The 15,747-nt window shown below is 45.9% G+C and overlaps 2 protein-coding genes and 1 long non-coding RNA gene across 5 annotated transcripts in view; 1 reads left to right on the top strand and 2 right to left on the bottom strand.

The window, feature by feature from the left end:
• The window catches only part of PER3 (period circadian regulator 3), a 49,806-nt gene extending 45,368 nt beyond the window's left edge, over positions 1-4,438 (bottom strand). For 2 of the 3 annotated variants that reach the window (XM_079133819.1, XM_079133818.1), the window contains exons 1-4: positions 3,896-4,438; positions 3,170-3,312; positions 2,271-2,383; positions 188-389 (exon numbers count right to left, since the gene is read on the bottom strand). In XM_079133819.1, the coding sequence (XP_078989945.1) occupies positions 188-389; positions 2,271-2,383; positions 3,170-3,312; positions 3,896-4,014 (577 nt within the window). In that variant the 5' untranslated portion in view covers positions 4,015-4,438. The remainder of the gene's footprint in view (positions 1-187; positions 390-2,270; positions 2,384-3,169; positions 3,313-3,895) is intronic. The other variant, XM_079133820.1, reaches the window with a different exon arrangement.
• Positions 4,439-4,638: 200 nt separating this feature from the next.
• On the top strand, positions 4,639-8,036 carry LOC306666393. Its single transcript, XR_013765296.1, has 2 exons — positions 4,639-4,790; positions 5,032-8,036. It is a non-coding gene; the product is annotated as an uncharacterized lncRNA (long non-coding RNA).
• VAMP3 (vesicle associated membrane protein 3) lies at positions 6,462-15,459 on the bottom strand (the record flags this gene model as incomplete). Its single annotated transcript, XM_079148429.1, has 5 exons — positions 6,462-8,224; positions 8,976-9,027; positions 9,751-9,909; positions 13,154-13,235; positions 15,092-15,459. The coding sequence occupies 5 exons, from the start codon at positions 15,457-15,459 to the stop codon at positions 8,208-8,210; spliced, it is 678 nt and encodes a 225-aa protein (XP_079004555.1). The 3' UTR covers positions 6,462-8,207.
• Positions 15,460-15,747: the final 288 nt, after the last annotated feature.

Here is a 15,747-nt window from a genome sequence, read left to right as displayed (position 1 = left end):
TAAACCTCTTGGGTCTTTGTTATTAGAAACATTTAAAATGCTGTTTCATCATATTCTGACTTTTTAAGGAAAGAAGTAAGAAAAACTATAGTTTAAAATACATAAATACATAGATGTAAATAATTTCTGTACTAGGTCTGTAACAATGAAACTGGCAAGATACACATCCCAACACTGGGCCCATTACCTCTTTGGATCCAGTTGCTCCAGAAAGGAAGCTGAGCTTGAGCCGTGTGTGCACAGAACACCCTCACGTCTTGAGGGGCAAGCAGGTCAACAAAGTGAGAGGACTTCAGGAAATCTTCCTTACAATTCAGGATCAAAGCAGCCTGCTCAGAAATGTGCACTAACCTTCCAGAAAGAAATGAAAACACGGCCACAAAGGTATCCTACGAGAAAGCATTGAAGACAAGCACAAACGTTATAATACTTGAGAAATACTCCCTGAAAGGAAAATATCTTCTAGATTTCTACCATAATCAATAGTCTAAAACATATACAAATCCTGAAAAGGCAAGAAAACATCCAAAATAGTTTTTTCAGCATTCCTCTTAGAAATTATCACAAAACCTGCACTTTTACCTGCTGAAGGTTTGATTTCTTTTATTATTTTTTTATCTGTTCTAATTTCTTGTATATGACAGTAGACTGCATTTATACATTTTGGTAAATCACACATAAATGGAGTGTAATCTCTCATTTTTGTGGTCATACATATTGCAGGATCACATGGGTCATGCAGTCATACATGTACATCAGGTAATAATGTCTGTTTCACTCTACTGTCCTTCCTACCCCATGCCCCTTCCCCTCCCTTCACTCCCCTCCACCGAATGAAGGTTTGATTTCTATGCCAAAATATACACTAGCTCCTTCTGCACAGACTAAACACACGTGTGGCACAAAAGCTTTGGATTCCTTCTTTGCAAACCATGCCCTACACCTGGGGTCTGCCTTCTCCTCAGCAGGTTCTGTGCTTTGAGAAGGAGCCCAAGACCTGCCTCCTTCAGGAGGTGTCCCTGGCAGGCTCCTCCCTCAGTGCCACAGCTCTGCTTGTCCATTGGACACAAACATGGTTTGTTTATGACCCTCTGTGGTTCCAGACTGCCAGCACTGTCGCACGTTTTCCTCTTCAGCTTTATTTGAAAGATCTTAGAGGGCAAATATTTTCTTAAACTTTTTTTTAAAGTTTCACATCTCCTGCTACAGTACTATGCACACACCAGTTAGTAAAATAAGCTCTACAATAAAACTATACTGTATAGTTTATTTTGCAATGTCATGAAATTGTTAAGTTACAATTATGTTGAGGTCTAAATATAAAATTAAGTAAGCACCCTATCAAGGAAACATGAGGCCTACTACCCTGTTGACAAGATTTTTAAAAAATTCTCTTCCAAAATTTCACAAAAAATGAAAGCATCTCAACTCATCTATTCTATAAAACCCAGTTGTAATGACCTGAAGTAGCAGGTATTGGAATTAAGAATGATATAAATAGAAATTAATAATCTGGAGATTAGAATAAAATACAAGAAATTACCCTTGCAGTATTATTACTTTTTCCTCTTTTTTAAAAAGTTTTCTCTGTACGACTTTTTTTATTGGTTATTTTTAATCATATATAACAACGGGATTCATTTGGACATAATTATAAAAGTCTGGAATATAATTTGTTCTAATTCATTCCCTAGTACTTCCCCTTTCCCACCTCTCTTCCCTCCATTTCCTTCCCTTTACTCCACTGATCTTTCTGTTACTTGTAGTTTTTGTTTTTTTTTTTAAGTTAGAGTCTCGTGGATGTACATGACGGCGAGGTTCACTGCAGTACGTTCGTATATGTACCTCAGAAAGTCAGGTCAGAGTCATCCCACTGTCTTCCCTATCTCATTCCTCCTCCCTTCCCTTCATTCCCCTTCGTACACTCCACTGACTTTTCTTCTATTCTCCTTTTTTAAACACCCCTCCCTCTTATTTTGGATTAGCTTCCATTTTTCCTCAATTTGAGAAAACTCAAGGATGCCAAGGGGATAAAAGCAGCTGGTGACCACATGAAACTACTGCCCAGCACACAAACAGCTGCTTGGGGTTCTGGATATTCTCTGGCTAGGGCAGGAGAAGCCACACCATGCTTCTAGAGCAGCTTCTCTTTGTTTACCTCAAATTGTGGCTCCTGAAACTTTCACTTAATATTTAAAAAAATCTGCAACTAGAGAAGCTGTTTAGGAAAAGTCACCCAGGTCGAGATGAGAACATTCATAGATTCTTACTGTGTTCTTGGAAGTGTGTTCAGAAGCAACAGTGGCCAGCTCCTTCAGACTGTACACAGTCACTTCCCCCTGAGGTGCTCCCAGATTGCGAATCTGGAAAAATTCACTGTTTGCTAAGAAACACAGGGAAATAAACAGGCAGTCCAGTGACAATGGCATCTTTGGGAAATCACATTTAGCACTACCAGGATGGCTTACTTTCTTAGAATGAGTACACCTTAAGAGCATCTCCCTCAAACCAAATCATGTTCTGCTTACACCTAAAATACTGACAAATATGCAAACCTAAAATTATGAATTCTATGATTCTGCATGTTCTAGGTCATAAGAAGCAAAATTCACTTAATGTACTGAAACAAGTTAGTGAAATCAAAAGCTTCAGATATACACGATTTTTATGGTGGAAATATTACTTCAGCATTCAGAAACTATATATTATAGATGAAGCAGAGTTTTGTGCTAAAGAGAATATGACTTTATGAAATTCTCTGAAGAGTCAGAAAGAAAAAGGAAAAAGTGTTTACAATTATTCGTTTTTTATTTGGTAAATTCTTATCATATCATGACTGCATTTTCAAAGCATGTGTAGGATGGGGAAGGTAATTCATATTTAGTCAAACATGTTTTCTCCTGTAACCTTCACAGAATACAATGTGCCTTTAAAAAGTTAGTTTTCGAAATGTGCTTATCCTGAATTCTCTCTTGCAACAGATCAGCAAAATATTGCATAATTATTAAACTGTTAGACAAATAAGTTCTCCTGGTCTCTCAAATTTGAAAAATCAAGACACTAATGAAATCAGTCTTAGATGTGCTCAAGAGATCTTACAGGAAAAGCTGAGACTCCCATTCCTGGCCAAGGCGCACCTGTGCCCGCCACTTCCTCTGCAGCTGTTTACCTTGCACACTGTGTACACAGTGGAGGGCATAGTTGAGGGCGTCTAGGGTACTTGGTTTATTGTGTCTCTGCACTGGGAAGTATTTTTTCATTTCTTGGACAACCATTAGAAGTTCTTCTGAAACTCTGTTTCGATCTTGTTCCCTGGAAGATAAAAAATGAGAAATAACAATGTCCCACATCCAGGGTCAGCAAATTACTTTCCAGGATCTCTGTGCACATCGACCCAGGGTCAGCAAATTACTTTCCAGGATCTCTGTGCACATCGACTCTTTGAGTTCACGGTTTATGCTTTTTTTTGCCGGGGGCACCGGGGATTGAATCCACTGAAGAACATACCCAGTCCTTTTCGAGACAGGGTCTCACTAAGTTTCCAAGGCTGGCCTCAAACTTGCGATCCTGCCTCCCCAGATGCTGGGATTACAGGCGGGCGACACCGGGCAGTGCTGGCTTATTGCTTTTCTTACAGGTAGGGAACCCGACGCTCTCCACCTTATTTCATCCCCACTTGGCCCCCGAACTCAAACTCCCCCACCACTGCGCACCTTCTTCTCTACTCCGGCAACTGTCTGCAGCATCCCTGACCATCTCGGCCTAAATTGTCTGCATCTGCCTATGCGCTTGCCGGGGGTTAATAACCAAAGAACAAAAGGCCCGAATCCTGCCTTCCCACTGCCTGCTTCGGGAGCGGCGGCAAACAGCCGGGTGCGCACGGGCGGGACGTCACCTGTGGCCGCTCTCCGCGCGCGTCCCCTGCCGCTGGCCCCCGGGGCCCCACAGCCGCCCCGGGCCCCTGGGCTGGCGACCACCGCCGCGCGGCGCTCCCAGGTCTTCGCGGGGGTCCATGGCGCGCTGACAGCCCTCGGCCGGCCGCCGGCTGCTCACGCTGCAGTGGGCGGCAGGAAGGGACTTCCCATCGCGGTCCTGCCACCGCGCAGGAGAAGGGCCAGTCGCCACAGCCCGCCACCTGCGGCCGCGCTCATCTCAGGGGCACTTTTCTCCTCGGCATTTCCCAGAGCTCGGGCTTCTCCACGCGCCGCGGAGCCCGAGGTGACAAGCGGCACGCGCAGCTCGAGCCCCTGCGGCCCTCGGCAGGGTTCTCAGCCCGACCGACTGGCCACCGCCCGAGTTGGAAGTCGGCGCGCACCCGGAAAGGCCGCCGGCCGCTGGGCAGCGCCACGGCGCACCGTTCCGGGGCGGCCGGCCGAACGCTCGCCGCCGCCGCGGCCCCTCCAGCCCTGCCCGCCAGCCCTGACCAACAAGCCGCTCGCGCAGTCTCGAGGCCAGCCGCGTGCCGGGCGCCAGTCGCGCCGCGCCCCCCGCGCGCCACGGACCCGGCCCCGCCCCCTGGGCGCGCGATTGGCCCTCGCGGCCGGGTGCGCGGGCCCCCATTGGTCCGGGGGCGGGGCCCGAGCTGGGGCGCCCGGGTTACATAACGCAGGGGAGTGGGCGGGGCGAGGGCCCTGGAGCACGTTACATAACACGTCGGTCGGGCGCGGCGCTCGGCCAATCCTGCGCGCCTGCGCGTGGGCAGCGGGTGGGGTGGCCCCGAGGACTCGGGCCCGGCCGGGAGTTGAGGGCGCGGCTCCTGGAGGTGGAGCCGGCGCAGCGACACCGCGTTGGTAGGTTACTGGAGCGGCCAGTCGTGAGGGCGCGGGACCAGGTAGGGGGCGGGGCGGCGCAGCCTCCTCCCTAGCGGCGGGCGGGGCGAGGGCCGAGGGGTGCCCCGGGGTTGGCTGGTGGCTGCGGCTGCAGGAGGGGAATGAGGGAGGCCTTGCGACGACGCAGTGCTTTGGGGTCTACTTGAGTTCCCGTTGTTTTCGTGTTTCCTAACTTTGCTCTCCTTCTCGCTAACTCGAGCAGAGTCGCCCAGGTAAAACCCAACTCGATCTTCGGAAAGGGAACTTAGACCGTGGACCTTGGCCTTCCTAACGTCAAGATTCATCTGGCAACTGAAGGAAGACACGTATTTGGAAAAGATGGTTCAGAAAAGGGAGGCGTAGAGCCCCTGGAAAAAAGTCTGGGCCTGGGGTGTGGCTCAGTTGTGGAGCGCTTGCTTGGCATGCGGGAAGCCCAGGGTTCAATGCTCAGCACCGCTGAAACAAAGAACAGAAAGTTCATCCCGACAGGAAAGGTGCAGGTCAAAGTCCCGCCCCTCTGCTGCCTGATACATCAAAAATACTTGGTACTGGTGGAATGAATCGAAGTTGTGCATAAAGGGAGAGGGGAAAAGTGAAGTGGCGATTGTCCTCGGTTATGTATTGAATAAAACATCTGTTTTTCTAAGCGTTACTCTACCTTGCAACACTGTTCTCCCAAGCTGTTTTATCAAACTGCATTCCTTCAGCAAACGTTGAGTGCATATCTGGGCAGGGATGACTGTTATCTCTGGAGACAGTAGGGTGAATACACAGAGTGAATGACATTCAGGAAGCCCACGTTTTGAGAAAGACATAAAACACGAACGACTCCAATAAAGTAAGTTCAGGAAGCACTAGGTGCTGTATAGAAAACAAGCTAGTGAGATGGGGTGTACCTGAGACAGGTGGAGGGGTGAAGAAGTGAGAGGCACTTTAGCCAGGTGATCAGGGAAGGCCTCCGAGGGGAAATGGAAACCCTGGTGATGAGAGAAGCAGGCCTTGGGGCTAGGGAAGGGGGCCCAACAGAACGGCACTGCAGACCTCAACAGGGAAATGGAAGGCAGTGTACTTTGCTTGGAGAAGACAGGGCCAGAATGGTGTGAAAGAGGTGGGGAAGTTAGGAAGTGCTAGATCATGGTGGGGCTTCTAATGCAGAAAAGTATGCAACAGCCTGCTTCACGCATGCTACGTTGATTCCTAGGTGCTGAAGAATAAGACTTGGAAGTATAAGGAAAGGGTGAAATACAGGTTCAAAATAAAGAGTGTGTGGAGATGTCACTCACCCTTCCAAGCTTACCTACCCTCCCATGTCAGGGTCTACCTAGTCTTCCACATATAGGGCCAGCTCTGCACATAACTTCTGAAATAACATTTAAAAACCCCAAAGCCAAATCCTGAACTTTTTGGTAACTGTGAAAGCCGGCTCCCCACTCAATGCTGGAAGGCACCTTTTCAAAGGGAAGTGGTGTGCTTCTATTCACCCTGGTATGGGGACACATGGGGTACTAGAGAAGAGAGTACTCTGGAAGGGCATGGGTAAGAAAGAAAACCAAGTGTAGCCTGAAAGGAGAGGGAGGAGGTGCTGCAAGGAATGCCATTTGCAGTACTTGGACCAGGAGCAGCTATCTCTCAGGAACACAAGGGCCAGAAACATGTTTATAAACACTTTATTCAGGTCATTAGAGTGGGTGAGTTCCCAGCTAAATGCATGGATACAAGCGAGGTATTCCTGGATGAATGCAGGAGCCCGTGGGTTATGTGGGACCGAGTATTGAGGCCGAGGAGCGAGCACCAAGGATTGAGTCAGACCTGGCCAGGGATCCTGTGGGGAGGGTGTGCTGACGTCTTCAAGCCAACAGCTGCTTTCTCACAGCTGGGCATACTACAAGGCATGTCTCCAACGTTAACTCATCTCAGCAATATCAGGGAAACAGATATTAAAGAAATGGAACCATTTTCTGGTGCAGCTCAGCTGTTGCTGCTTTTAAGTCATACTAGCCTGTGAACAAGCATTTTAGTAACAGTGGGCCAGAGAGCAATGAAGCTCACCTGCTTCTCTCTCCATGCCTCCTTCCCTGCCTTCATTCACATTGGAATTCCCACCTTTGAGCCGCATACTCTGATGTTAAAAGTCTCATGCACATAACAAAGTATCTCAGATGGGAACAGCTATGCAGTTTGCCACTGAAGAGAGCAGGCATCTCGGTTAGCTATCCTCTGTGAAGAGTCACCACCCATGACCAATGCCTCATCACAAGCATAATTTACACGACTGATTTAGGAAGCAGAATATGAATAAAAATAGGAAACAAACTTCAAAAAACTATCACCTCTGAGGACTGGGCTAGGTAATGATCATCTTTAGAGATGGTCTTACTTAGGGGTCACAAAATTGTTGCTCAAGTAATTATCAGAAAGACACTGGAGCCCACAGCAGATGATCAGCAAAATGCTGGGAAAACACTGTCTGCTGGTAAGAGATCAAACGGTGAGAGTCTTGCTCCAACCTCAACCCAGTGAAAAATGCAGGATCAGAAGGGATGGGCCAGCATTTCAGAGGCACGGCAGACTTCTTAGGATACAGAAGGTTCACACACAACACTACCATTTTCCTTTTTAAGGGCACCTTGAGTCCCATTTGGCACTTTTCTGAATTTATCTGTCAGGGACGGACGTAAAGACAATTTATTCATACTTAACTTTTTGGCAAACTAGGAACTTTGGTCATGTTGATAGTTCTATAAAAAACTTTTTAAAGGTGTTATTTCTGATTAATAGTTTAGCAAGTGATATATAACAATAACAAGAAAGTAAACATCTTCATATCTAACAAAAGAGCAAAAATTCTTTACCAGTATCTTATTTTAAATATAGCAAGAGTCAGTAGTGCTTATAAAAAGAAGAGGGCTTACAGAGAACCAGGAAAGTATCAAAATAAGGCACAGCCTGTTATTGTCACAGATCAGATTAGGCAGTAGTGTTCTTCCTGGAAGGCACAAGTTGGAAATCTGATTACCCTAAGGTTTAAATGTGGCTCTAAAGATAATGTCAAATGACCAGGATAGTGAACTTGCAATGGATTCCCTTAATTGGAGTCAATGGCAATGAATGAGTGACAACATTAAGTCTAGATTACAGCCCTCTGGAGTCCAGATGTCCCCTATTGCTCATAGGTAGATCTGTGAAGGCACTGTGCAAAGCATGGGCGGGCTGGCCCTCTGGTTTGGAGTGCGTATTAAAAAACAAGGGCACACAGCCTAGAAACCAAACTTTACATGAACTAACAAAAATAATCATTTTGCAAATAACAGTAGGTAAGCTGGATAATATAGCAGGTTCTAAGTCAAAAGTCTTGAAGAGGTTTCCTGGACAGCAGGCTTGAGTTTCACCAGTTCTTCATTAAGAGACACTCCATACTAAGATGCAGGGAAATTCAAAAACAGGGAAAAGGGCAGTTTAATTTTTCAGAGCAAATCCAGAATGAAGAGAGAATGCTACAGTCTAATTCTCTACAAGCTACGGAGAGCTAGAGCCTACAGCACAAAGCATCCAAGTTATCATACTCATTCTCATTGACAGGAAACACACACTGGCATCCACCTAGCAAGGAATGGAAAACCCGCTCCTTTAGTTCCCATATGCTGGCCTGAAAGCGGCAATGGGTTCTTCCAATATTATATGTAATGACTGTGTGTGTGTATAAATAAGTGCAATTTATTTATATAACCACTATTTTTGTTATTATATGCTGAGTACTATTCTATGTACTTTTCATATATTTAACCAGATTTGTCTTCAATGAACAAGCTAAGTACCATTATTATCCCCATTTTACAAATGAGGAACGTGAGGTACTGAGACATTAAATTACTTGTTCGAGACCACAGAATGGATGGTGGTGGAGCTAGGATGGATCAGAGGCGGTCCATGCTTTTAATCACTACATCACAATAAAAGGAAATAGATAATAAAAATACATTTAGAAAGAAAAACTAACCAGTCGGTAGAAATGAATAAATTTTCCCTGACGAAGGATCAATATAAAAAAATCTTGGACTTTAATCATACAAAACTCAAATATTTAAAACACTTGCTAAGGAAAGTCATAAAACTTGGAGTTTTGTTCTGCACCTGCACACAATCGTCTGGGAACACAGAGTAACTCACCAATGATGATGACGACGATAATGACCAGAACGCTGATCCCTATTGCCCACATCTGCAACAAAACACATGTCCACTTCACACTTCAACAGACAGAGTGCGTGCTGAAGGGCATCATGTGAGGTGCACCACAGCCAAGAGCAATTCATAACTTCTAAATTTCATATTCTCAATTAGGACTTAAGGTTACTTACCTGCTTTAAACAATATTTTCCAATGATCTGTGGCCCCTAGAGAGGCATATGTTTGTGTATACGTTTTCCAGATAAGGAAGGGCTACTAAACTGTCCCATGTGTTGCAAAGTGTCACTTCTCAACAAGGCAGACAGGGCTGGTTGTGTATGGGATCTGACCATGGCACATTTGTTTGCTGACTATAATCTGCTTCAGGCCACGCTCTATGTGTGGCGGCTTTCTCCTTTTCTGGTGAGCATGCATTTCTTTCCCTTGACCTTGGAGCCATTCACAGAACTAGCTACAAACTGACCACCAAGGCCAGTCTTCTCTCATCAGTCTGTGTTAATGGTCCTGGGGGGTTCAGGGTCAGAAGAAGCTTGTTTGTGACTGCTTTGGGACATTACAGTTTTATGTCTCTTAATATCAGCCACAGAACATGGGGAGTCCTACTTGTGGGTGAGTAGTGGGGATGCTTGTTTTAGATCCAAATATTCATGTGTAGAAAGTCAAACGCGCATCCTAGGTTCATGAAAGTTCAGTATTGCAGACCTGTCACTCCTTTGAGAATGAAAGGGGGACTTAATGTAAAGAAGAGAATTACCTTGCAATTCTTCCACCAATATTTTCTCTTCAACTTGGCAGCACTTGTCTCAAACTGAGAAGCTCCCGCCTGCAATGCATCTGCACGGTCATCTAGCTCAGAGAGCTTCTGGTCTCTTTCTAACACCTTGTCCACATTGACTCTCATTATGTCCACAACCTAAACCAATGTGATCACAGTAAGTTAATATGAAGGAATGGGGGAATCAAAATTCCAAATGAAATCTATTGGCATATTTTTTTTCAGATCATCACTTTATAACTTTGAGCCAAACTTCATTTAAGTTTAAAGGGCCCACCCTTTAGTGATAATGCCACTCACAAACTAAAGATAGAAGGGAACTTCCCCACAACTAGTATCATACTCAGTGGTGAGAGACTCACAGCTTTCCCTCTAAGATCAGAAATAGGACAAGGACGCTCACTTTCACTACTGCTACTCAACACTCTATTCAAGTCCTGGCCAGAGCAATTAGTCAAGAAAGGAAAAAGCATCTAAGTTGGAAAGGAAGAGTACAACTATCTCCATCTGTAGGTGATTCTATAGATATGGAAAAATACCACAGAATCCACAAAAAGCTACTAGAGCTCATAAATTCAGCAAAGTTGGAGAATCTAAGATCAACATATAAATCAGCTGTGTTTCCATGTGCCAGCAATGAGCAATCTGAAAAGGAAATCAAGGAAACAACTGCCTTTATAACAGCATTCAAAAGAATAAAATACCTAGGAATACCTTTAACTCAGGAGATGAAAGACTTGCAGAATGAAAACTGCAAAACCCTGCTAAGAGAAACCAAAGACCAGCTTAAATGGGAAGCCGTTCAGGTTCAAACACTGGAACTTAGTATTGTGATGCCGTGAGGACGGCAGTACTTCCCAAAGTGACTCGAGTCAATGCAATCCCAACTGCCATTTTTTTCCTTTCTCCTCAGAAAAATCCTAACGCAATCCCAACTGCAATAACTTTTTTCATATTAATTGTAGGGAGCCTTGAATAGGCCAAACAATACTAAAAACAGATAAATCAAGTTGGAGGACTCACTCGTCCCAATTTCAAAACCTACTACAAAGCTACAGTGATCCTAACTATGGTACTGACGTAAGGTCAGACACAAAGATCAATGGAATAGAACGGAGTCCAGGAAACAGAAATCAACTCAAACATCTAGGGCCAACTGATTTTTTCCCTCAGTGCAAGCAAGGTGAGCTTCACCATGGGGTACAGCCCAGCCCACCCCATGTGGCCAACTGAGTGTCAATCAAGATCATCAGTGGAGGGCAGAATGGTGTTTCCAGTAAGTAATGCTGGGACAACCAAGTTAGCCACACACAAAGAATGAAGTCGTATTCCTGCCTCACCTCACACAAAGATCAACTCAAAATGGATCAATGATCTCAATGTGAAAGTTAAAACTATGAAACGCTTAGAAGAAAAAATAAAACTTCAGATATGGGCCTGGAGTCTTAGATTTGATACCAAAAGTAAAAGCAACAAAATAAAAAAAACTAAATTACTAAAAAAATAAACTGAACTTCATAAATATTAAATATTTCATTTGCATCAAAGTATGTTATCAAGAATGTAAAAGTCAATCCATATAATGAAATATCTGAAATCATACATCTGAAAATAGTTTAATATCCAGAATACATAACGTCTCTTTACTAGTTAACAACAAAAAGACAAAGAACCCAACCAAAAATAGCCCTGGGGCTGTAGCTCAGGGTGGAGCGCTTGCCTAGCCCATGTGAGACGCTGGGCTTGATCCTCAGCACCACGTACAAATAAATAAATACAATAAAAACATTGTGACCCTCTACAACAAAAATTTTTTTAAAAAAATAACCATTCCCTCAAAGATATACAAATGACCTATAAGCACATGAAAACATGTTCAATATCACTAATCATTTACTCATGCAAATCAAAACCAGAAGAGATACCATTTCACACTCACAAGAATGGCAATATACCAAAGAGAGAAAATAAATGTTGTTAGGAAAATAGAAAAACAGGAACCTTGGACACTGCTGATGTGAGATAAAATGGTGTACCCACTGGGAAAATCTGGCAGTTCCTCAAAAAGTCAAATATAGAATTCCCATATGACTTAATATTGCCACTCCTAGGTAAACACTTAAGAGAAATGAAAACTACGTCTAATCAATTTGTGGACATTTACATCAGCAAAATTCATGAAAACGAAGACATGGAAACAACTCAAACATTAACTGATGGATAAATCAATAAAGTGTGGCATAAAACAAAATGGAATATTACTCAGCCATGAAAAGGAAAAGGTACTGATACGGGCTACAACTTGGATTAATGTTGAAAACATATTAAGTGAAAGAAGCCAGATATAAAAGGCCACATATTTTATGATTCTTTTAATGATACGCTCGGAATAGGCAAATCCATAGAAACAGAAAGCAGATGAGAAGTTACCAAGGTATAGAAGGAAGGGAGAATGAGGAGTGATTAATTACTAAATAGGTAGGAGTGTTTTCAAGGGTGATGAAAGAGTTGTGAAACTAGAAAGAGGTGCTGGTTTCACAACACAATGAATACACTAAATTCTTTAAGACGATTAATTATGTAATGTGAATTTCACCTACACAACAAAGGAAAAAAATCTCTCCTTATAATTCCATTGGTTAAAAAAAAGATCCAATTTGATTTTGTAAGTAAACAAAAGTTTCAGATAAAAATCTAAAATTTTCAGAATAAAGTTCATAAACCATCAAATCAAAACATTACTATATGATTTAATAACATATCCAACATAACTTTAACTCTACTTTTTGGGGGCACTAAATGCAGATATCTTTGTTGGACAGTGACAGCTTGTATGAACGTGGAAACATGAGTCTGAAATTACACATCTTCACTGTGTTCCTACATTACAGTGAAGATCTTCTAGCTTAAGAATTCTACAAATATAGATCATTCGGGCTAGAACAGCTTGTCAACATTTGCCTTAATGCACATCCAAAGGTAACTGTCAGAGAAGAATTCTACAGACTTGCTCAGGCCCGGAAACTTGTTTAGTCCATTAGGACAAGGCATTCTGAAAAAATATATGATCTGAAGGACTTGTTCCATGCTTAACCAATCTGTAATCTAATCCTTAAAATTTTTATTTCCCTATTTTACAAAACAATTCTTGGAAAATGTTACCAAATGTTTGCATTTTAAGTATGTGATTTGGTGGCAGGAAAATCAGCATGAAACCAGATCAGAGCTTCCAGAACAGCAGGGGGCAGATTTTTGCTACATTTGATGATACAGTTAAAATTTACTCTACATCCACACTTTTGATATTTTTTCTAAACAGAATTATTTCCAGAGCGTTCCCAAATTTGTCTAAGATTCACGTTTTAGAATTTTAGAGCGATACCTCATCCACTTGGTTCTGTGTCTGCTGAATTCTCCGACTGCCGCCAGTGGCGGCACTGGAACCTGCAGGGGCGCTCGCAGACCTGGAACATACAAAGACACATGCACGCACACATATGATTCCAAAGACCTTTCTGCAAACATAAAGATATTATTCTCAGGGCTCAGTGCCAACTCCTTATTTCAAAACTAAAGCAAAATAAAAAATAAACGTGTACTGCAGAAATGATCAAGGACTTTGAGGGCATTTCTTATAATTCCTTCTTAATTCCAAGAAGTACCACATTATAAAGTGACCAGGTTCTAAAATGAAGGTTTAATAGGATCTACTTTGTATCACTGAACTGCCTGCTCCCAAGATAGGTAAACTGTGTTCTAATTTTTTTAAAGATTGTTTTTAAAATGTTTTTTTTTAGTTGTAGAGGAACACAATACCTTTATTTTATTTTATGTAGCGCCAAGGATTGAACCCAGTGCCCTGCATGTGCCAGGCAAGCGCTCCACCAATGAGGCACAACCCAGCCCTCTTTAGCTTGTTTTAAAGCACACGTCTGCTTAAATGCACTCAATATTCTCCTGAAAAATCATTTTATAGTTATGAATAATTACAGAATGGCCCTTTTTCAATATGAAAAAAATAGCTTCATTTACAGACACAGGGTCAGGAACACTGGGATAGAGACAGGGTGGTGGGAATGGAGTAGTTGAAGCTATGCTCTCTTAAAAAGGTATTTAAAAAATCTTTTTTTACGATCTTCATGAAATATCTCATTTTTCCCCATGCAGATCTTTCATAACCACTCCAGCTCTGAAGTCCTTGTTGCCTCCATTACTTGGCTGGCATCACTTTGATTTCTCTATATGGATGTGATTTTTTCAATATAGATAAAGTCTTGCCTCTCCTAATAGATTACAGGTTCGTGGGTCTCAGAATTCTCTTCTCTGTAGCCAAGACAGTACCCCGCATGGGCCTTGCTACACAACTGATTCAACAGTTATTTTAAATCTACATTGTGTCAATAACCAGGGCCCAGGGCCCTGCTAGCTGCCCTCACAGAATCTAGGGTTTGGTAGGGAACAGGTTCGGGCCACGCCCCGGAGCCTAGCCCTTCCCCTGCATCTCCCCACGGAAACCTCACAGCTCTCAAGGAGACACCGCTATGACCCACTTCACAGACAGGGAAGTGAGGCCTGGAGGTAACCACGGCTGGCTGCGGCGAGCAAGGTGCTAACCCTCGGCGGTGGATCTCGACCATCGCGATCCACTTACTGGCACAGCAACCTCTCCAGGTGCTTTCCAAGCGGTGTCCCCAGTTCCTGGAGGAAACCCGGGGCTTCCTCGGTAGTGACCACTGGGCAGGCTGCAGGGACACACTGGTCCTTGGCATCCTGGGAACGTTCCCAGTGGAAACGCCGATTTTAAGAGCCAGTGCAAGACAGCTTTTGCTCAGGACCAGGGCGAAGGCCCGCGGTCCAGTGGTCTCCCCAGCGCGGCCCCCGGGCCCTCAGGCGCTGCTGGGCGGCTCCGGCCACAGTGGCCTCACCACCGGGCCGAGTCCGCTCGCTTGCACTTCCGCAGCCCGGCGGCGACCGGGCCCGGAGGGGGGGCTGCCGGGCGAGCGCGGTCGTCACTGGCCTCCTGCGGACCTCGGGGAAGAAGCCAGGGTGCGGGGTGGGGCCGCCGCTTCCTCCGGGAAGCCCAGCCGCGCCTGCCCGACGGCCGCGGGGCGCTCCGGAGGGACCGGCGGCGCCGCTGGGCGTCCCGACCGTCTGCGGCCGCACCCCGGGGCCGCCGCCCACCCCCAGGCCCTGGGCGTGCCGCGCAAGCCTCGGCCCGCGTCCAAGCGGCGGACGGCCATCCCGGGGCAGTGCGGGGGTCCCTGGCGCGGGCGGCCGCCCGTGGGGCCCGAAGCCGCGGGCGTCGCGGCGCGTCACTCACATTTTGGCGGCGGGCGAGGGTCCGCGGAGCTGCGCAGCGGGCAGACGAAGCCGGGAGGTGGGCGGGGCGGCGCGCCGGTGACGTCGCCGGGCGCGGGTGGGCGGGGCGTGCCGGTCGCCGAGGGCGCGCCGGAAGTGGGCGGGGCGAGGGCGGCCCGAGCGAGGCGCCCTCCCCGGCCCCGCCCCGCGCGCTGAGGCCCTGGGCGGCCGGGTGCAGAGCCTCTGGCGCACGCCGCCCCTGCCGCCCCTGCCGCCCCGCCGGCCACGTGGTCGGCAGGCGGGTCCCGCCGGGAGGTTCCTTATGCGCAGGAAAGGGACTGTGGCGCCGGCGGAGGTCGAGCGTCGGGACAGTGTCTCTGGTCGTGACATTAGCAACAGCGTCCATGCTTCGCCTTAGCGGCCCACATTAACCTAGTCGTCCTGGGGACACCCGGTGCTTTTCCCCGAAAGTAGTTACAGTGAAACAGGGAGTCCTTTGGGGGCGTCTACCACAGCTGCTGTAGGGCGAGGTTCCCGCTCCTTGGGCTAGGAGTTTAGGGACGTCCTGGTGCGGAGGCCGGCAAGAAAAATGCCAGCAGGACCACAGGACGGGGAGAGGACTCGTGCAGCCGGACCACTGGATTGCGCTTTACTCTTGCGGATTTGTCCCACTACCAC

This window comes from Sciurus vulgaris, assembly GCF_902686455.1.
Source record: "Sciurus vulgaris genome assembly, chromosome: 1".
NCBI classification, from domain to species: Eukaryota; Metazoa; Chordata; class Mammalia; order Rodentia; family Sciuridae; genus Sciurus; species Sciurus vulgaris.
This window is presented reverse-complemented; position numbering and strand designations above follow the sequence as displayed.